Source organism: Orycteropus afer, unplaced genomic scaffold (genome assembly GCF_000298275.1).
Source record: "Orycteropus afer afer isolate SDZICR_OR568_19922 unplaced genomic scaffold, OryAfe1.0 scaffold00120, whole genome shotgun sequence".
In the NCBI taxonomy this organism is placed as follows: domain Eukaryota; kingdom Metazoa; phylum Chordata; class Mammalia; order Tubulidentata; family Orycteropodidae; genus Orycteropus; species Orycteropus afer.
In genome coordinates this window covers 5,717,116-5,739,745 of record NW_006921707.1, presented here as the reverse complement: position 1 = coordinate 5,739,745, position 22,630 = coordinate 5,717,116, and the positions used below count along the sequence as shown (strand labels likewise).

The following is a 22,630-nucleotide window of genomic DNA, read 5'->3' as shown; positions in this document are numbered from 1 at the left end:
TTTTAGCATCCCCTCTTCCGCTGATGGACATGTAGGTTGTTTCTGTCTTTTTGCTATTGTAAATAGTGCTGTGATGAACATGAGCATGCACGTATCTGTTCCTATCCTGGCTCTCACCTCTCTAGGATATACACCTGGTAATGGGATTGCTAGGTCAAATGGTATGTCCAATTCCAACTTTCTAAGGAAATGGCCACCGCTTGTAAACATTCAAAATGGCTGTGCCCTCGGTCACTGTTGTTTTGATTTACATCTCTCTGATGTTTGGTCTGGATTTAACAAATTCCCTTAATTTCTGCTTATCTGGAAATGTCCTAATTTCACCATCATATTTGAGGGACCATTTTGGTGGGTACATAATTCTTGGTTGGAAATTTTTTCTTTCAGTGTTTTATATATACCATCCCACTGTCTTCTCGCCTGCTTGGTTTCTGTTGAGAAATCTGAGCTTAGTCTTAATGGTTGCCCCTTGTAGGTAACTTTTTGTTTTTCCCGTGCTGCTCTCATGATTCTTTCTTTGTGTTTGGTTTTGGTGAGTTTGATGATGATATGTCTTGGTGTTTTTCTTTTGGGGTCTATCCTGTTTGGGGTTTGTTGGACTTCCTGAATGGATATATTCTCATCTTTCATCATATCTTCCCTGATATAATGAAACTTCCCTGTTCTCCTCCAACAAATCTTGGACAGTTTTCTCAGTGGTTTCATTTTTCTCTTCCTGTTCTGGAATTCCAATGACACGTAGGTTATTCCTTTTAATGGTATCCCACATGAACCTTAGGCTTTCTTCATTTTGTTATGATTTTTTTCCTGATTGATCCCTTTCCAAAGATGTATTCTGGTATTTGTCTTCAATTTCATTAATTCTGTCTTCCATTGCATCCATTTTACTCTTTTGCCCTTCCAATGTGTTATCTATTTCTGACAATTTAATATTAATCTTCTGGATTTCTATCTGTAGATTTAGAATCATTTCTGATTTTTCAATGATTTTGTCATTTTGTTCTTGTATTTTCTTCCAAAAGTCTTCTAGGGTTTTTTCTGTGTTTTCCTTGGTCTGTCTCTCAATCCTTTGAAGATACCTAAATATAATTCTTTTGAATTCTTTATTAGGGAGTTCCAATGCTGTGTCTTTCCTCAGGGATGTGTTTTGGATCTGTATCCTGGTCCCTTGTTTCTCCTGCTTTATCTTGCGTCTTTGTGTGGACTGTGATGCTCTGTTGTCTCTGAGGCATTGTGATGTTTTTGTGTTTATATTTAATTGGTGATTATATGTTGGAGTCACTTGCCCACAATTTTCGTTTTCTTTGTATGTTATCTGTACAGGGAGGGTACTTGCTATGCTCCTCTATTCACTAGTTGACAGCACTTATACACTCACCACCTGTCTCCTTTCCTTTGTTGGCTTCTTGTATGTCCTTGCCGACCCTGGCAAACAGAGCCTGTTCTTAGGTCCCTGGAATCCGAATGAGAATGCTATCATTTTAAAATCCAAAATGGTTGCCACTCGTAACCATTCAAAATGGCTATGCCCTCGGTCACTTTAAATATCCAAAATGGCCACTGCTTGTAAACATTCAAAATGGCTGCGCCCTCGGTCACTGTAAATATCCAAAATGGCTGCGGCTTGTAGTCATTCAAAATGGCTGCACCCTCAGTCACTTTAAATATCCAAAATGGCTGCCACACATAGATAATCAAAATAGCTGTACCCTCCGGACAGCAGAAAGTCCACAGCTCAGGTTGTCTCCCTCCTTGCTGTTTTCTTTCCTAGTGATAGGCCACCCGAGCAGTTGTCTCTGCAGCCCTTGGTGACCAGGACTGATCTTTAGTCCAGTTCTCAGGTCCCGTCACCACTTGGAAATATTCAGGCTGTTGGTATCATCAGAGTAGCTGACAGTCCGCAGCTCTGACCATCTCTGTACTCACTGTTTTCGTTCAGGTTTTTCCACTAGTTGGTGCCTAATCCACTTCTGTGTAGTTCTTTTCGAAGCTCAGGGTTCCAGGATTATCTTCTGTATCTCTGTCAGTTGGTTTTTCTTTACTTTGTTGAGGAGGGTCTGTGTCACTTGTCTGCTTATTCCGCCATCTTATGGGAAGTGTCCTCAACTTATGTTTAAAATCCTTCTTTGCAAAGAAATTGATAAACTGACAGACTGTGATATTAAGACAGTTTTTCACTTCTTTGTGGCCTTGCACAATGGACAATAATTTTTGCCTTAGAAACTAGGATTATTGGAGTATGACTGTTTGGATGTGTGTGTGTACATGTGGTAGAGTGTGGCAAGGAGGTAACGTGTAGGTATGAGCTTGTATATGGAAGATGACATTTAAAAAATGCCAAATTATTTGCCATTGAGGCAGTTCTAACTCATGGCTACCCCAAGTGTGTCAGAGTAGAACTGTGTTCCATAGGGTTTTCAGTGGCTGATTTTTAGGAAACAGATCATCAGACCTTTTTCTGAGGTGCCCCAGGATCAGATTTGAACTTCCAATCCTTTGGTTAACAGCTATGTTCTCAGTCAGTTGTACCATGCAGGAACCCAGAAGATCACATGTACAACATTCACATATGTGAGACTGCATATGGTTTCAAAGTATATGAAAAAGATTGGCGTATGATGTTACCATTAATAACATTTTAGTGTTGATATACGGATATCAAAACACACTTCCTGACTCATTTATCTTCTTCTAGTTATTGCTAATAATGAGATATCTTTTTTTTTTTTTTTTTTTTTTCCCCTTTTCCCCTTTTTTTTTTTTTCCTTGTTTTTAACCCCTTTTTTTTTTTTTTTTTTTTTGTAGAATGACTGTGGGATTTGGCAGTATTCTGTTGTCTATTTATTATAGGATGATACTAGGATATTATTGAGGAATTTTCTGACTTTTTAGGCTGAGTAATATTCTCCACAGTTTGGGAGCAAGACAGATCTGGTTTCAAATCCCCAGTTTTGCCGCTTACTAGCTATGTGAAATGTGGGGAAGTGTTTAGCCCTTAAAATCGTTTGCTCATACATACCAAATGACTCAATGGTGACCCCATTTGTGTCAGAGTAGAACTGTGATCCATAAGGTTTTTAGTGGCTGATATTTTGGAGTAGATAGCACCAACTGCCTCTGGGTGAACTTGATCCTCCAACCTTTTTGTTAGCAGACAACCATGTTAAACATTTATCCCACTCAGGGACTTCTCCTTACACGTGGAGTAGGGATAACAATGCCTGGGTCACTGGATTCTTAAGATGATTAAGTAACATAAAGTTTACAGATTTTGTTTTACAACTTTTGTCATATTACTGGTCACATAGTACCACCCATTTGAGGAAAAATTGATTGCTATGGTATGTTTTTAAGAAACTTAAAATATCAAATAATGTACCACCAGTTTGAGGGAAAAGACATTGCTATGGTATGCTATTAAGAAACTTAAAATATCAAATAATATACCACCAATTTGAGGGAAAAGACATTGCTGTGGTATGTTACTAAGAAACTTAAAATCCCATTAGATAGCCAGTATTGTCTTACTTATGAGGTTAATTGGCTACATTCGGTTATAGCTTATGAACAATCCCACTTGAATAATCTGCCAAGCTATCAGGCAGAAAGACCAATAGTTCACAGGACTAATTGACCTGTCAGTATAATAAGAACACTTACAAATAAAATTTTCTTTGCCAACAACATTGCAGAGAAAACCCCAGAAGAAACTGTTATGTCCTGTAACTGTCCTGGAATGCTATGATTTAGTTGGCAGACTAGGGGGTGGAGGTGAGTCATGGTGGGTGGGAGTTGTGGATAGGAAAATGTAAAGGATATGAGGGAGAAATTTGGAGGGAAATTAATCAGGCAGAATGTTAGAGGCAGGCACACAGTTCTAGAAATGATTTCAACCATCTTGAATCTCCAAATCAGAAAAAGTAGTGTCTGTAATTGTTTGCTTTTTCACCCTTCTTGTTCTGTATCTCAAGCTCCTTTCTACAGATTTGATAGTTGGTTATTTTATGGAGGTCTTTGCTGAAAGTTAAGAACACATATTTGACAAGCACAGTGCTGTAATGAGGATGAAGCATGATTGCCATTCTGCATTCTTGCCTCACCTATGTATTTTATCAATATAGACTGATGCATTTTAGGCTAGTATATATCCTGAGATCTAAAATAATCAACATTTGTGTGTGTGTGTGTGTGGTATAGGTTTGGGTGTGTGCAAAAGAGATGGGGGAAACATTCACTCTGTGATAAAATTTGGCAGTTCATTTCTCTTTTTTTTTTGTAATAATGAAAACTTTTTTTTATTAAAGAACCCCCAATACAATGTATTAGTCTTTCTTAAACAAACAAACAAACAAATGTTTTCAAATGCTTTAAGAGACTTAGTGAACCAATACCAGGATTTGGTAAGGGAAGGAAAAAAAAAGAACGGAATTTTAGCTTAAAATTAATTTTAGGTAATATGGATCCCCAAAATAAGCTATGAGAAATTGTGCACCAGATATCAGCCTTCGTTATAATACTGTAGGAGGGTGACCATTTTCCTGTTGTATTTTCTCTTTAAAATGGCATCTTTTACATTGTCAGAAAAAGACAGTCAAGTTGTTGAATGGGCTTCAAAAATAGTAATAAAAAAAGATTTATAATGGAAAGAATTGATGGTATATTTCACCTAGAGAAAGAAAGACAATGTGTAATAAGGGATTTTGTGGTTTTAAAACTCAGTGCATGTGTTTGAAAGCTGTTCTCTCAGCAACGTGGGTGGCAGGTTATGCTACCATATAATGTATTGTAGTTGGCTCTCCACACTTGTCACGGTTAGTGTTCAACCATTCGGAAAATTTTCCCATTGTTCTATCATGTGAACCACGGCTAGTGTTGAATTCCCAATAACTTACCGAAAAAAGGTTTAATTAGGAAGTTTGAAATTTGATTACTTATTGTTTTAGTATATTGCTATATAGTTTAGTATTTTCTCCATTAATGTAGCTGTTTTTTAGTCAAAAAGACATATCAAAATCGCACCTCAAAACTTCATTTTATTCTTTTTTTAATAGGCTTTACAGAAGTTTGTATACTGAATCCTGCCCTTTTTCTGTATTAACACTCTGTTTCCATCTTAAGCATTTTGGTTTAGATGGACCATAGCTCTTGGCAGCTAGTGCATTTTTAGCAAATAATACTGTTTCTAGTAAGAGTTGCAGAGGAAAAAAAAAAGAAACAACTTTGTGTGAGGTCCTTGTAAACTGAACCTTTGGAACATTACTTTATTCTTTTTTTTCCCCCTCCTTTTGTGCTTCTTCTGTATTTGTGTAATGGTTATAAATTACATCGTTTGAAAAGAAGAGTTAAAAGCATTTTATTTTACTTTTATGGTTGATTTTTTTTTTTCTTTACCTGTTATTTCAAAGATAAACAGAGAAATAAGCAACTATGGTATTGAAATGCCATTGTGCCAGCACCTCCAGAGCATAATCCAAAAAAAACAGAAAAGCGCCTGCTGGGTTGTCTGCAGTCTGCTTGTGTGAACATCAGTGTCTGCTGTTCACACATCATTTTTTTGCTCAAAGTTCCTGTTGGAATAAAGACTCTGTGTTTTCTGAGTGTAGTGAAACATTTGTTGGGCCTTATATTTTAAAGTTTGTAAGAGTTTCTGTTTATAGAGCAAGTTGTCATAGATGTATACTACATGATTGTCACTTACACATCAAGAAATTGGGAGTAGGTTTGCATGTTTAGATACTATAAAATAATGAAAAGTTTAGGTGAGAAATAATGAGCTTTTGTTGAAGGTATATATGAAGAAGGGTTCATTTAAATACTGACTTCTGCCTTTAAAATCTTTTTCATTTATAAAGTGAAGTATATCTTGGCCAGACACTTATGAAAATATCATAAATATGTCTTGTATTTCACTTGAATTTCAGTTTCTTAAATATGGTGGGTTTTGACTATTGTTGTTTATGTTAGAATTTTCAAATGGCTCTAATCAAGGAATGTATTAAAAATATATTTATGAACACAGATTAATTTTATTCATTTTTAATCTTATTCACTTCATTAATTTTTACTCTTATGCTGCTGAGTCTACATAAGACACAGGCAGCAAATTTGCAAATTTTGCAGCATAATTTTGATTAATTCTTATTGTTTTAATAGAGTCATAAAACTTCAAAACGAGAAATTATTTGCCAGATAGTGGGGTTAAATTTGGTAAAATGGAAGTTGTTGTCCAGGGTCTTTTATAAGGTTTATCTGAAACACACAACATCATCGTTTGTTTTTTCCTTAGAAAATTTCCATGTAGAACTTAATAAAATAGTGTATATATCTTTGCTGAAGTTGGGTTTTAAATAGGAAGACAATTTCATCTCATTTTCCTATGAATTTTGCTTATTAATCTTAATTTAGAATAAGAAGATAGTGGTTTGGTGTATGTAATGTCTGAGTTTCATGATCAATTAAAGCACAATTTTACATTTCATAATAAACTGTATGCAGCTTTTAATTATTGTTTTATCTGAATACTAGAATGAGATTACTGTATATGTGGGTCCAATTATTAAACTTAAATCAGTAGGGCTAGTAGACAATGATGCTTGTTAATCCCTCACATGTTCTCCCTGATTTGCTTCTTATTAGTTGTCTTAACCTTTCAGTCCAGAGGATGGAAGAGATTGTCATCCAAACAAGATATAGCTTGCATATGCCTCCTGCAAGGGGAATTAACAGCACTAAATCCTTAACTTGTTAGTTTCTTAAGGGCCTAAGGCTCCTAGTCTCCTGATTGCCACAAAACCTAATTGCTCACAGGGCAACCTGGCACACTGCCATTTCCCCACTGGGCTGTTTGTTGGTGCTTGTGAATAGAACAAAAATGTCTTTGCTTTTTCAACTCAAATTGTCACTGATTGCATTTTAGGAAACAAGTTAACATTTTTTCTCAAAATGATGGCAATACACAGCAAGATGAAGTCAGATTTCATGATATCTAAACAACCATAAGTAGTAGAGTTAGTTCTGTTCTTTAAAAATTCATGTAAAATACAGTTCTGCAATATTCAATACAAAATATTCAATGTAATTTCACCTTAATTATTCTAAGCAGGTGTTCTGCATTTGGCTAAACCCTTTTGAAAGTAAATTATGAGGACGTTTGGGTTTGTTTGGGGGAGGGGAGAGTACAAATTCTGTTATATATATGAATTATGGGACCAATGCAAATCATAATTCTTGAAAGCAAAGGGAAGAAGGGCTTCATCTGTTACTGAGAATACGAGGAATGTTTGCATTTTGTTTATTAGTATAACTGGAGGTATGTATATTGTATTTTAACTTCTGCCTAGACCTATAACAAGAACTTCATTTATTATTGTTATGTTTTATTTCTGTGCACTATCTATTATTAAAAGACTATTGTTGGATTTTCAAACAACTGAATTAGTTTCTTCTTTTCTTTCCAGTCCCCTGCAGAGTTTCACAGCTTTTTAAAGCATATATAGCATTATATTACTTTTTGAATTGCCAATATTTATACCCTTTTACTTATCTCAGGGAGCCCAGCTGCTACAATGGTGAATTACTTATTTCTATTCCAGACAGACATACTTGAAGACTGTAATGGATTGAGTCGTGTCCCCCCAAAATATGTGTTGAAATCCCAATTCTTGATCTGTCATCCTGTTTGGAAAAAGGAGTTTTCTTTTGTTAAGTTAATGAGGTCATGCCAGATTAGGATGGATCCTACATCTAATCACTTCTGAGTTATAAAAAGAGTATAGAATGATATAGAATAGACAGGGAAACACACACAGGTGGAAGAAAGATGTCAAGAAACGCCAAAGAGCTCCAAGGAATTCCTAGGACAAAAATCGACCTTCCCTTATAGCCACATCCAGAATTCAGATTTCTAGCCTCCTGAACTTTGAGGAAATAAATTTTTATTTTTTTAAAGCCACTTGTTCTGGTTACCTAGTGCCACTCTGACAGGGATATACCACAAACGGGATGACCTTAACAAACAGGAGTTTATTCTCCCACAGTTCGGGAGGCTAGACGTCCGAGTTCTAAGTGCCATGCTCTAGGGGCTGTGTGAAAGCCCTTCAACCTTGGGCTTCAGCTCTGCCTCTTGCTCCCAGTCCACTGAAGCTAGAGGCATCTCTTCACTCAGGCGGCTACTGGCTGCTGAGGCTAACTGGTTGCCCAAGGTCAACAAATAAAATGGCACAGTTACGATGTTACCAAACCACACAGCAGGCCATTAATTCAAGTCCATTGTAAGTCCCAAGGTTGGCAGAGCATGGAAGGCTGCTGAACAACGACATGGCTACATGCAGGGTCCAAGCGTGCCATAGACTGGAGATCATTCCCAAAGCTGCTGCTTATGTATGGGAAACAGACCACATACCCAAAGCAGCCACTCAGCTGCTCCAGTAGATTGCACCATGGAGTTAATTACCAATCTCACCATGGGGAATAACTACATCCAGCTGCCCAGCCACTCAACCAGGCCCAGCCAAGTTGACACACAGACTTAACTAGCACACCACTGAATCATGGTATTTTTTCATTACACCAGCACTGTGTACTGAGAAACAGTTTTGTACCAGAGATTTGTTAGGTCATCATGCTTGGTATGAAAAAGAGGAAGACCCTCAATGAAAGGAATAGACACTGTGGCTGCAATAGTGGGTTGAAACACAGCAGCAATTGTGAGGATGATGCAGGGCTGGCCAGTGTTTTGTTTTGTTGTACATGGGGTTGCTGTTAGTCAGAACTAACTTGACAGACCTAACAACAATATCCCTAGGAGTAGAATCACTCACTGGATCATATGGCAAGGCCAAGTTTGATTCCCAGCCAAGCACTTAATGCACAGCCTCCACCCATCCGTCACTGGAGGCTTGTGTTGAACAAGTTTTAGCAGAGCTTCCAGACTAAGACAGAAAGAAGAAAGATCTGGTGATCTACTTCCAAAAATTAGCTACTGAAAACCCTGTGGATCACAATAGTCAGATACACAATAGATCGTGAGGATGGCATAGGACTGAAAAGTGTTTCATTCCATTATCATGGGGTCACCAAGAGTCGGGGGCCAATTTGGTGGCAGCCAACTACAACAGTAGTAACTTTATGTTTAATCTTTTGAGGAACTTTAGACTGTTTTCTAGAATAGTTAACATCATTTACATTGCCATCAGCCGAGTTTCTCCATGTGATTTTTGTTTTTGTTTTTTCACTAAGAGAACCAAAGATTTTTAAAGGAAGTGTTTGATACATGTACATGTATTATTTTTGATCTTTTGCCATCTTATTTTATGCTCACTATGCTTCCATATCTTTTTTAAAGCTGCTTTTACTGTATATGTCATTATTACTATTTACTTTTTCTATTGGGATCCTACTTTTAATTCTGGAGGTTTTAAATTGGCATCCTACTTTTAATTCTATTATTTTGTGGTCCAAATTATCAATGGTGGAAAGATACAAAAATTGGCAACATTTTGGCTTTCATTAATTTTCTCCTTAAAATTAAAAAAATATATATTTCAAATTTTTAGCTACAAAAAGATATAAAAGTTGTATATACTTTAGGCACTTGACTGCTCACCAGAAGGCTGGCGGTTCAAACCCACCAGCCACTCCTCGGAAGGAAGGTTGGGCAATCCTACTTCCGTAGTGATACTGCCTCGGAAACCCAAGGAGGGGTCGCTATGAGTCTGGGCCGACTCGACGGCAAACAACAACAATATACTTTATGTACTTGAGGATTTTTTAAAATCTAGGAAATAATTTAAAACTTGGCACTGTCACAATAATAACTTTTTAGAGATGATCCTGGGAATTTTAACCTGGGCACAGTAACAGTGAAGTAGACATGTTAGTAGATGTTTCTGACTTCCAGGGAATGTTGTTGATTGTGAAGCCATTTGGGAGCTATTGAAAGCTATAAATTCTTATAATATGTTTACAGTGATTGAGGTGAATTAATTTTATGATGTGGTCTGAAGAAATCATTTATTAATTGTTGTTATGTGCTGTCGAGTCAGACCTGTCAAGAAGTGACCCCTCCTTGGGTTTCTGAGGCAGTATCACTATGGAAGTAGATTGCCCAACCTTCCTTCCGAGGAGTAGTACTTAATTTACTGTATTATTCTGTACGTGCCATGCCAAGAGCATGTATGCTACAAAACCTTAGTATAATATTCAGCACACGACAGCATTTACAGTGTACTCTGAAAATCATAGTTTATCAAAAATAATGGCTGAATTTGCCAGAAGCATTCTATTACTAAGGAGTTGAATTCAGAATCTCAGTTTTTTTTTTTTGTTATTGAGATTCATTATAGTACTTTTACCTGGAAAAGAAATTATTCCAACCAGAAGTGCTTTCTTTCTCCCTCTTGTGAGCTCCTATATAGGTCTATTGTATTAACTTCCCATTGTAGTGATGACAAATTACCACACAAACTGTGGCTTAAAAGAGCACAAATTCATTATGGTTCTGGAGATCAGAAGTCTAAAATAGATCTGACGGGCTAAAATCAAGGTGTCAGCAAGCTATGTTCCTCTCTGAAGACTCTACAAGAGAATCTGTTTCCTTACCTTTTCCAGTTTCTAGAGGCTGTCTGCATTCCTTTATATGTAGCCACATCACTGCAACCTCTTATTCCATAGTCACATCTCTTTCCTGTGATGTATTGCCTCCCTCTTATAAGAACTTTTGTGATTACGTTGGGTCCAACTATATAATTTTCCTGTCTCAAGATCTTTAACTTAATCACATCTGTAAAGTCTTTTTTTGCTGTGTAAGTTAACATTCTCAGAGGTTTGGGGGATTAGGAGGTGAACATCTTTGAGGGACCACCATTTTTCTACCACATTTTCTTTTATTTAGAATTATTGAATGTCAGAGTTGGAAAAGGATGTTGTGTGACATCTTGTCTTAGCCTTTTATTGTATTCATGAGGAAACTGAAGCTTCATTTTTTATAAAACGAAACTGAAGTCCAGAAAGGTTGTTTGTCTACCTCTAAGCTATTTTTAAGGTTAGAAACAAACTTGAATTATGTATGTTTCATTATACCTAGCATGATACCTTGAACATTTTTAGTACTCAGTAATTATTTATTGCCTGAAGGAATAAGAGGTTAGTATGTTAGAAACCAGATATATCTGTTCTCTTACTTACTCATTTTAAGTTAATGTTAATGGAAGTCTTATAAAAAGCCACTGACTAAAAATACCATGAAGAATTAGAGATTGATTCATTTTACTTCTTTGAATTATAATGGGGCAAATCATTCAATCCTAAAAATAACTATCTTAGATTTTGGTTTTCTTTCTCTTGCCCTATTTCTACTTCCTTGACTGCCCACCCTCTTTTCTAAGGAAGGAGGGAGGGAGGGAGATAAAGAAGGAAGAAGAATGGAAGGAAAAAGGAAGGGAGAGGAAAAAATGGAAAAATAGAAGATCTAGTGGTGTTTCTGTAATTATTTTCCTAACGTATCTCATGGATTCCAGATTTAAATTTTCTTGACACTCATTTCCATTGGGTCGTGTTAATAAACCAAAACCCAGACCCACTGCCTTTGAGTTGATTCCAGCTCATAGAAACCCTATAAAATACCCAAAAAACCAAACTACTGCCGTCAAGTAATTTCCAACTCATGACGATGCCTCCTTGGGTTTCCGAGGCAGTATCTCTGGTGGCGTAGTGCCTAAGGCATTTGACTACTAAGTAGAAGGTTGGTGGTTCAAACCCACCAGCCACTCCTTGGAAGGAAGATTGGGCAATCTCCTTCTGTACAGATACCACCTTGGAAACCCATTCTATGAGTTCTATGAGGCAAATTGGCTCAACAGCAGTGAGTTTTGTTTTGTTTTGTTTTTTTAACCTCTATGGAAATAGATTGCCCAATCTACCTTCCGAGAAGCAACCCTATAAGATGGAGGAAAACTGCTCCATAGGATGTCCAAAGCTGTAAATCTTTATGGAAGCAGATTGCCACATCTTTCTTCTTCATGTTAATAAAATAGACCTAAATGTTCTGTGATGTATATGGTACCTGGAGTTCCTGGGCAGTGCAAACAGTTAATTCACTTGTCTGCTAAACAGAAGGTTGGAAGTTCAAGTCCACCTAGAAGAACCTCAGAAGAAAGGCCTGGTGATCTACTTCTAAAAAATGAGCCGTTGAAAACTCTATGGAGCACAATTCTATTCTGACATACATGACAGGTCTTTGTGAGTCAGAATCAACTTGACGGGCACTGTTATATTTCTTAGGAAAAAAAGTTTTGCATCATGCTTATTTAATTATTTTTTTGTTATAATTTGATGGCACTTAACAACAACAACATTATTTATGTAGAATCTGACTTATTAAATGAACTTGGATATATTAGGCATGGTCCTTGAAATAAAATGTAATTAGAACCCGATACCAGAAGCAAACCAAACCCACTGCCATTGAGTCAATTCTGACTCATAGCAACCCTAGGACAGAGTAGATCTGCCCTATGGATTTCCAAGGCTATAAATTTTTATGTAAGCAGACTGCCTCATCCTTCTCCCATGGAGTGGCTGGTGAGTTTGAACTGCCATTCTTTTTAGCCCAAAGCCTTTACCACTGCACCACTAGAATGCCTAAAAGCCTGATACTCTGTGATTAAACTATAAAAACATAATGTTAGATCATTTTCTTGCTACATCAGAATGGTCTTACATTGTTTGCATACATTTATATATATATATATATATATATATAATTTCTAATTCTTTCTTATAGAAACGTATGAGTTAATGTAAGTGCATACTACTTTATATAGATGAGAGCAACTATGTATCTATGTTATAGGGTATAAAACTATCTCAAGACCCTTTGTTCCTAAATAAGAAATTGCCTAACACATACACAGGTAGCATGGTCTACTGTTCCCATGGACATCTTTGCTGCTTTACTGTTTTGTGTAACCAAGTTCTTCAGCTGCATTAGGTCACTAGTTCTTTGGAGCTATTGTTGTTGTTGTTGTTATGTGCCATCGAGTCGGACCTGACTCATAGCGACCCCTCCTTGGGTTTCCGAGGCAGTATCACTACAGAAGTAGATTGCCCCATCTTCCTTCCGAGGAGTGGTTGGTGGGTTTTGAACCGCCAGCCTTCTGATTAGCAGTCAAGTGCCTTAGGCACTATGCTATCAGAGCTATTCACTTTTAAAGTAAGAGTATATTGTTGTTTAGAGGGAGCTCTGGTGGTGCAATTGTTAAGGGATTTGGCTGCTAACCAAATGGTCAGTGGTTTGAGTCCACCAGCTGCTCTGTGGGAGAAAGATGAGGCCAGTCTGCTTCTGTAAAGATCACAGCTTTAGAAAACCCAATGGGGCAGTTCTTCTTTGTCCTGTCGGATCACTTTGAGTGGAATCAACTCAGTAGCAGTGGTATTGGGTTATATTGTTGTTTTGTATGATATTTGATTCATTTACTATAAATGTTATCTACAAAACCTCAGAACATGTGTACTCATTCCCTGGTTATGTTAAATATTTTGACAACAACACATTCTTTTTGGTATTAATGTGATGAGCCAGATAGCTTAACTGAGTCCATCTTGACACACTGATACCCCCATAAAGTTTTTTTTTTTCCTTAAGCTGCAGGTCTAGACCATCTCATCCTGTTTCAACTGAAAGGTTGCAGGCCTAGACCACCCCATCTGTTCTGGCAGAACATGGTGACCTAGTTAAGCCCCTATGCCAACCCAGAGACAGACCACAATGCTAGGTGTTGCCTATAGGTGTGACTTGCTAGAGCAAGTATAATGCTTTCTCAGTTTCTGTGAAAGTCTGCTTGCAAAGGCTGAGTCCTAGTTGAAGCCCTCATAGCAGATGAGGCCCAACCACAATGCCAAGGAGTTTCTCTGCAGGTGTTATTTGCTTGATTAGGTTTAACGTTGCTTTCTGCTTCTGTAAAAGATTGCTTGCAAAGGATAGAAAAGAGACACTCGTTATTACACTCTGCCAGCTTTATAAACCCTATAAAGCTGCTCTTCTGGGTCAAGAGTCCCTTCTGGCATGAGCCACCTCTCAACCCAGGAATTATGGACTCAAAGCTTGATTCGGCTGCAGAGTGCTTGGCAACTCCGTATAGTCCATCTCACCTTTAATATATAACATTATATAGAATACTAACATAGCACTTTCCACCACTTGTCTGTCAGTTTGTTCTGCTGTGGTGGCTTGTATGTTGCTGTGAGTCTGGTGGTTATGCCACCGGTATTTCACATACCAGCAGTGTCACCCATGGTGGACAAGTTTCACAGAACTTCCAGACCAAGACAGACTCAGAAAAAGGAAGGAGCCATCTACTTCTCAAAGAATTGGCCAATGAGAACCTTATGAGTAGCAGTGAAACATTGTCTGATATGTTACTGGACCACTTTCTGAATAGCCCTGAAACATTTTCCAATATAGTGCCAGAAGATGAGCCCACAGGTCAGAAGGCACTCAAAATATGACTGGGAAAGGGCTGCCTCCTCAGAATAGACCCAACCTTAATGATATGGATGGAGTAAAGCTTTTGGGACCTCAATTTGCTGATGTGGCATGACTCAAGATGAGAAGCAGCAACGGGAGGTTGTCAAGGGATTTGGCTGCCAACCAAATGGTCAGTGCTTTGAGTCCACCAGCTGCTCTGTGGGAGAAAGATGAGGCCAGTCTGCTTCTGTAAAGATCACAGCTTTAGAAAACCCAATGGGGCAGTTCTGCTTTGTCCTGTTGGATCACTTTGAGTTGGAATCAACTCAGTAGCAGTGGTATTGGGTTATATTGTTGGATGCATAAATGGAATGCATAAAGATCGATATCCTAGGCATTAGTGAGCTGAAATAGACTGGTTTGGGCCATTTTGAATCAGACAACTGTATGATCTACTGTGCTGGGAATGATATTTTGAAGAAGAATGGTGTGGCATTGTAGTCACAAAGACTGTTTCAAGATCTCTCCTGAAGTACAGTGCTGTCATAGGATATCATCAATATGCCTACAATGAAGACCAGTTAATACTGTTATTCCAATTTACACACCCACCACCAAAGCCAAAAATGAGAACGTTGAAGATTTTTACCAACTTCTGCAGTCTGAAATTGACCAAACATGCAATCAAGATGTGCTGATTATCACTGGTGACTGGAATGCAAAAGTTGGAAACATAGAAGAATCACTGCTAGTTGGAAAATATGGCCTTGGTGATAGAAATAACACTGGATATAGCGTGATAGAATTTTGCAAGACCAACAACTTATTCATTGCAAATACCTTTTTTCAACAACACAAACGATGGCTATACACATGGACTTCACCAGATGGAGTGCACAGGAATCAGATTGTGTCAAGAGGTGATAGAAAAGCTCAATATCTTTAGCCAAAACAAGACCAGAAGCTGATTGTGGAACAGACCATCAGTTACAAGTTCAAGCTCAAGTTGAAGCTGAAGACAGTTAAAACCAGTCCACAAGAGCCAAAATATGACCTTGATTATATCCCTCTTGAATTTAGAGACCATCTAAAGAACAAATTTGATGCATAGACTATCGGTGACTGCAAACCAGAGGAATTTTGGGATGACATCAAGAACATTATCCATGAAGAAAGGGAAGGTCATTAAAAAGACAGGAAAGGAAGAAAAGACCAAAATGAATGTCAGAAGAGACTCTTAAACTTGCCCTTGAACAGAGAGTAGCTAAAGCAAATGGAAGAAATGAAAAGGTAAAAGAGCTAAACAGAATGTTTCAAAGAGCAGCTCAAGAGGACAAAGTCAATTTTTATAATGAAATGTGCAAAGACTTGAAGTTAAACTAAAAGGGAAGGACACGTTCGGCATTTCTCAAGCAGAAAGAACTGAAGAAAAAAATTAAGCCTTGAGTTGCAATATTGACAGATTCTATGGGCAAAATATCGAATGATGCAGGAAACATCAAAAGAAGATGGAAGGAATATACAGAGTCACTGTACCAAAAAGAATTGGTCAATGTTCATCTGTTTCAGGAGATGGGAATCAAGAACCAGTGGTATTAAAGGAAGAAGTCAAAGCTGCACTGAAGGAATTGGCAAAGAACAAGGCTCCAGGAATTGATGGAATACCCATTGAGATGTTTCAGCAAACGGATGCTGTGCTGCGGGTACTCACTTGTTTATACCAAGAAATTTGGAAGACAGCTACCTGGCCAACTGTGGTAGTTCAGTTTGTTTGTCAACTTGTCTGGGCCTGGTTGAGTGGCTGGGCAACTGGATGTAGTATTCCCCATGATGAGACTGGTAGTCAACTCCATGGTGGAATCTACTGTGAGCAGCTGAGTAGCTGCCTTAGGGGTGTGGTCTGCTTCCTATATATAAGCAGAAGCCTTTGGGAATGGTCTCTAGCTTATGGCATGTTTGGACCCTGCATATAGCCGTGTCATTTTTCAGCAGCCTGCCATGCTCTGCCAACCTTGGGACTTACAATGGACTTAAATTAATGACCTGCCATGTGGTTTGGTGATTTTTTACTTGTCAACCTTGGGCTTGTCATCCTCAGCAGCCAACAGCTGTCTGAGTGAAGAAAAGCCTCTAACTTCAATGGGCTGGGAGCTGGCAGCAGAGCTGAAGCACAAGGCTGGGGGGCTTTCACCCAGCCCTTAGAGCTTGGCACTTTGAACTTGGACTTAAAGCCTCCAAATTGTAAGAATAAACTCCTGTTTGTTTAAGCCATCACATTTGTGGTATATTCCTGTCAGAGTGGCACTAGGTAAGCAGAACACTAACTGACTGGAAGAGATCTATATTTGTACCCATTTCAAAGAAAGGTGATCTCACAGAATGTGGAAGTTATCGAACAATATCATTAATATCACATCTAAGTAAAATCTTGCTGAAGATAATTCAAAAACGGTTGCAGCAGTATATTGACAGAGAACTTCCAGAAATGCAAGCTGGATTCAGAAGAGGATGTGGAACGAAGGATATCACTGCTGATGTCAGATGGATCTTAGATGAAAGCAAAGAATACCAGAAAGATGTTTTACTTGTGTTTTATTAACTATGCAAAAGCATTTCATTGTGTGGATCATAACAAATTATGGATAACATTGACAAGAGTGGGAATTTCAGAACACTTGATTGTGCTCATCAGGAACCTGTACATAGACCACAAGGTTGTCGTTCAAACAGAACAAGAGGATACTGCATGGTTTAAAATCGGGAAGAGAGTGAATCAAGGTTGTATCCTTTAACCACACTTACTCAGTCTGTATGCTGAACAAATAATCTGAGAATCTGGACTATATGAAGAAGAACATGGCATCAGGATTGGAGGAAGACTCATTAACAATCTGATATGTAGATGATACAACTTAGCTTGCTGAACAAGAGGATGACTTGAAGCACTTACTAATGAAGATGAAAACTTCAGTCTGCAGTATGGATTACATCTCAACATAAAGAAAACGAAAATCCTCACAACTATATCAATAACCAGCATCACAATAAATGGAGAAAAGATTGAAGTTGTTAAAGATTTCATAATACTTTGTTCTACAGTCAGCACAAATAGAAGCAGCAGTCAAGATACCAGATGGCGTATTGCACCGGGCAAGTCTGCTGCAAAAGACCTCTTTAAAGTGGTGAAGAGCAAAGATGTCTCCTTGAAGACTAGTGCCTAAGGCACTTGACTGCTAACCAGAGGGCTGGAGGTTCAAACGCACCAGCTACTCCTTGGAAGGAAGATTGAGCAATCTACTTCCATAGTGATACCACCTCGGAAGCCCGAGGAGGGGTCGCTGTGAGTCAGGTCTGACTTGACAGCCCATAACAACAATAACAACAACAGCCCAACTCATAGTATTTTCAGTCACCTCATATGGATTTGAGAGCTGGACAATGAATAAGGAAGACTGAAGAAGAGTTGATGCTTTGGAGTTGTGTTGGCAAATAATACTGAAAGTACCATGGACTGCTAGAAGAATGAACACATCTGTCCTGGAAGAGGTGCAGCTGGAATGCTCCTTAGAAGCAAGAATGGCCAGACTTCATCTCACCTGCTTTGTTCATGTTGTCAGAAGGAACCATTTCCTGGAGAAAGGATATCAAGCTTGGTAAAGTGGAGGGTCAGTGAAGAAGGGGAAGGCCCTTAACGAGATGGATTGACACAGTGGCTGCAACAATTGGCTCAGATGTAGCAAGGATTGCGAGGCTGGCACAGGACCAGGCTGTGTTTTGTTCTGTTGCACACAGGGGCCCTATCAGTCGGAGCCAACTTGACAGCACCTATCAACAACACAATACTTTACTGAATGATACCTTTATGACCTGAAAGGATTAATGCTTCCAAAGATTCTAATTTATTTTCAAAGACTAATTACATTCTGGAGTAAAACAACTAATTGATACATTTCGTTCTTTCAGAGAGTTAATGACTCTCTCAAAGAAATGGCACAATCTCTTTAAAATTAAAGGTAGTCCATCTTCAAAAATGAATAACTCTCTGAAGTATCTTTATATTTTAAGTGTTTTGGTATTTAAGAAGTCAATTTGTATAACTTTTCGTTTTAAAAAATCTATCAATTACTTGTTTTACGCCAGGCATTGTGCTTGCTTCGTTATATACATTAGCTTATTTATCTAAAAAAAAAAAAAAAAACAAAACTCACTGCTGTCGAGTTGGGTTCGACTCACAGCGACCCCTCCTTGGGTTTCTGAGGCGATATCTCTACAGATATCTATACTCGTTCCGGGGAGTGGCTGGTGGATTTGAACTGCCAGCCTTCTGGTTAGCAGTCAGTTGCCTTAGTCTTTCTAATATCTCTATGAGGTAGGTGATATTATTCTCATCTTTATAGATGATATAATTCAGGCTCACAGTGATTAGATAATTGTCCCAAGCTCAAAAACTTAATCAGATGTAGAGCTGGCATTCAAACCATTTCTATTGACACCAAAGACAGTGCTGTTTATGTTATAGAATTTTGTATTTCTTAACATAGAAAACCAAAAATATGTATTCTTTTTGTCAGCGGCAGTCACAGCTTTCATCGTTATTTTCCACATAGGATATTTTTATTTATGTAACGAAAGTGTATATAAATATATGTTATTTATCAAATTATATGTGTTTGTGTATGTATATATATATATATATATATATATGAATCTATGTATAATATTTCATATATTTTTAAAGGTTGCTGAAAGAGGCACTTTCTAATATTGTGTAAGTTATATAAGTTCCTTTAAACACTAAGACTATACACATCTATTTTTGTTTTTTCCTACTAAGATGGTACACATAAGGTACTTAGCAATTGTAAAAGTAAACTATGGAAAAAAATACTCAGTAACTGGTAGTTATTATCATATTTTCATTCTCATACTGCTAAAAATATTAGTTGTTAGTCAGTTTTAGAATGTGTGTATTATTATAAATTATAATTATTGGTTGAAAGCATGATCTGACTTTTGTTTTGTTTTTTTTTTTTTTGGACAGCAACTTGAATTGGTGGAACCAAGTGGCTGGATTCATGTTCCCTTAACTGATAATCATAAGAAGCCAACTCGAACATTTATGATACAAATTGCTGTTCTAGCCAATCACCAAAATGGAAGAGACACCCACATGAGACAAATTAAAATATACACACCAGTGGAAGAGAGCTCCATTGGCAAATTTCCTAGGTGCACAACTATAGATTTCATGATGTATCGTTCAATAAGGTGACTTTAAAGCAGAACAAAAGACATTAAACCTATGTTGTCATTAAATACTATATCTGATATCTTTATTGAGAAAAAATTAGTCATTTTACAGTTTTGTATGCATTTAAGAGTAGTTTATTGTATCTTGAATAAATAAAATGAATTTTGGGTCATAATGTCTGTTTTCCTTAACATTTGTTAAAGCTCACATATTTTTCATTACTGAAAATAGATTTGAAGTCAGTTATATTTTTCCTTACATTAAAAGTAAATGAGTTGAACTGAAAATTTTAAGATGTATAAAATTGTTTATTTACCAGGTGATTATTTCATGTAATGGTCATACATTAAAGTAATGAGTTGGTAACAAACTATCAATTGATATATAGTCCTTAATAAGCAAAAATTATTTTTTCAATCCAGAAAGATTTTATACATTTAATACTGGATCTTATTAAAAATATTATCAAAGTAAGCTTAGCATTAGGTATCTGATGAGAACAATACTGGCTTAAGAAATTTAATTTATTGTCTCGTATTTACTTCTATTAGATACTTTTAAAACATTTGTTATTGTTTATTGCTGTCCAGTCAACTCTGACTTGTGGTGCCCTGTAACAGAACAAAATATTGCCCAGTCCTGCGATATTTCCATGATCTTTGATATGTCTGAGCCCACTGTTGAAGCTATTTGTCAATTCATCTCATTGAGGATTTTCCTCATTTTCGCTGACCCTCTGTCAAACATGATATCCTCTTAAAGCATTGACCTTCCTGATGATGTGTCCAAAGTAAGCAAGACAAAGTCTCACCGCCCTCACTTCTAAAGAGCAGTCTGGCTGTACTTTCCCAAAGACTGATCTATACATTCTCTGGAGTCCATAATATATTCAGTATTCTTTGCCAACACCACAATTCACATGCATTAATTATTCTTCTGTCTTGTTTTTTCATTGTCCAGCTTTGCATGCATGAGGCAATTGAAAACACCATGACTTGAGTCAGGCACACCTTAGTCATCAAAGTGAAGTCTTTACTTTTTAGAACTTTAAATAGATCTCTTGTAATGCATCATTTGATTTCTTGACTGCTGCTTCCATGGGTGTTGATTGTGGAGCCAAGTAGAATGAAATCCTTAACAAGATCAATTTTTTCCTCCATTTATCATGATGATGTTTATTGGTCCAGTTATGAAGATTTTTGTTTTCTTCATGTTCAGATATAATCTTCACTGAAGGCTGTGATCTTTTACCTTCACCAGTACATGCTTCAAGTCCTCTTCGCTTTCAGCAAGCAAGGTTGTATTATCTGCATATCATAGTCATGCGGTCTTTTGCCAAGCCTGATGCCACATTCTTTTTTATAAATCCAGCTCTCAGATTGTTTGTTTAGCATATAGATTGAATTAATAAAGTGAAAGGAAACAACCCTGATGTATACTTTTCTCCAGTTGGGAACCACACGGTATCCTCTTGCTCTGTTCAAGTGACTGCCTCTTGATCCATGTGTAGATTCTGCATTACCACAATTAAGTGTTCCAGAAATCCCATTCTTCATAATTCTCTGTAATTTATTATGATCTACAGAGTCAAATGCCTTCATGTAGTGGATGAAACACTGTTAAATATCTTTCTGGTATTCTCTGCTTTCAGCCAAGAAGTGTCTGTCATCAGCAATGATACTCCGCTTTCCTTATCCTCTCCTGAATCTGTCTTGAAGTTCTGGCAATTCCCTGTTGACGTACAACTGCAGTTGTTGAATAATCTTCAGGATTTTTCTGTTGTGATATTAGTGATTGTTCAATAATTTCTGCTTTCCACTTGATGGCCTTTCTTTGGAATGACATAAGCAGCATCATGATAAATGGAGAAAAGGTGGAAGTTGTCAAAGATTTCATATTACTTGGGTCCACGATTAACACCAATGGAAGCAGCAGTCAAGAAATCAGATGGCATAGTGCACTGAGCAAATCTGCTGCAAAAGACCTCTTTAAAGTGTTGAGGAACAGAGATGTCTCTTTGAAGACTAGGTGTGCCTAACCCAAGCCATGGTTTTTCAATTCCTTGATAGGCATATGAAAGCTGGACAATGAATAAGGAAGACCAAAGGAGAGGTGATGCTTTTGAGTTTGGTATTGGGAAATACTGAAAATACCATGGACTGCCAGAAGAACTAACAAATTTGTTCGGAAAGAAGTGCAGCCGGAATGCTCCTTGGAAGTGTAAATGGCCAGACTTTGTCTTACCTACTTTGATTATGTTGTCAGAAAAGACCATTCCCTGGAGAAGGATATCACGTTTGGTAAGGTGAAGGGTCAATGAAAAGGGGGAAGGCCCTTGATGACATGGATTGATGGACTCAGGTGTAACGTGGGACCAGGCAGTGTTTCGTTCTGTTGTACATAGGGTTGCTATGAGTCAGAGCTGATTTGATGGAACCTAACAACAACAACTTTGGAAAGGGCACAGATATGGACCAATTCAGGCAATTGGCTAGGTACCTGCCTTCTAAATTCTAGACATAGATAGATGGTGAGATGCTGCAGCCTTCTGTCAGTTTTTTGAAGCATCTCAATTGGTATCTGTTGATTCATGGAGTCTTGTTTTTCTGTCAGTGCCTTCTGTGCAGCTTGAGCTGCTTCCTTTACTACCAGCTCTCCTTGATCATGTGCTACCTCTTGAAATAGCCGGTTGTCCACCTGTTCTTTTTGGTACAGTGCCTCTGTATATTCCTTTGATCTTTTGGTATTTTCAATTATTTATTCTGGAGTCCTTTAGTGTTGCAACTGGTGGCTTAAATTTTGTCAGTTCTTTCAGCTTGAGAAATGCTGAGCATGTTCTTTCTTTTTGGTTTTCTAACCCCAAGTCCTTGCACATTTTAGGAGAATACGTTGCTTTTAAAAAAAAAAAAAAAAAA

At 37.6% G+C, this 22,630-nt stretch overlaps 1 protein-coding gene across 1 annotated transcript in view; it reads left to right on the top strand.

Annotated features, from left to right (window-relative positions):
- Nucleotides 1-19,736, top strand: part of ANAPC10 (anaphase promoting complex subunit 10) — a 141,290-nt gene extending 121,554 nt beyond the window's left edge. The window contains exon 4 of the mRNA XM_007944101.2: nt 19,506-19,736. Coding sequence (XP_007942292.2) covers nt 19,506-19,736 — 231 coding nt within the window. The remainder of the gene's footprint in view (nt 1-19,505) is intronic.
- Nucleotides 19,737-22,630: the final 2,894 nt, after the last annotated feature.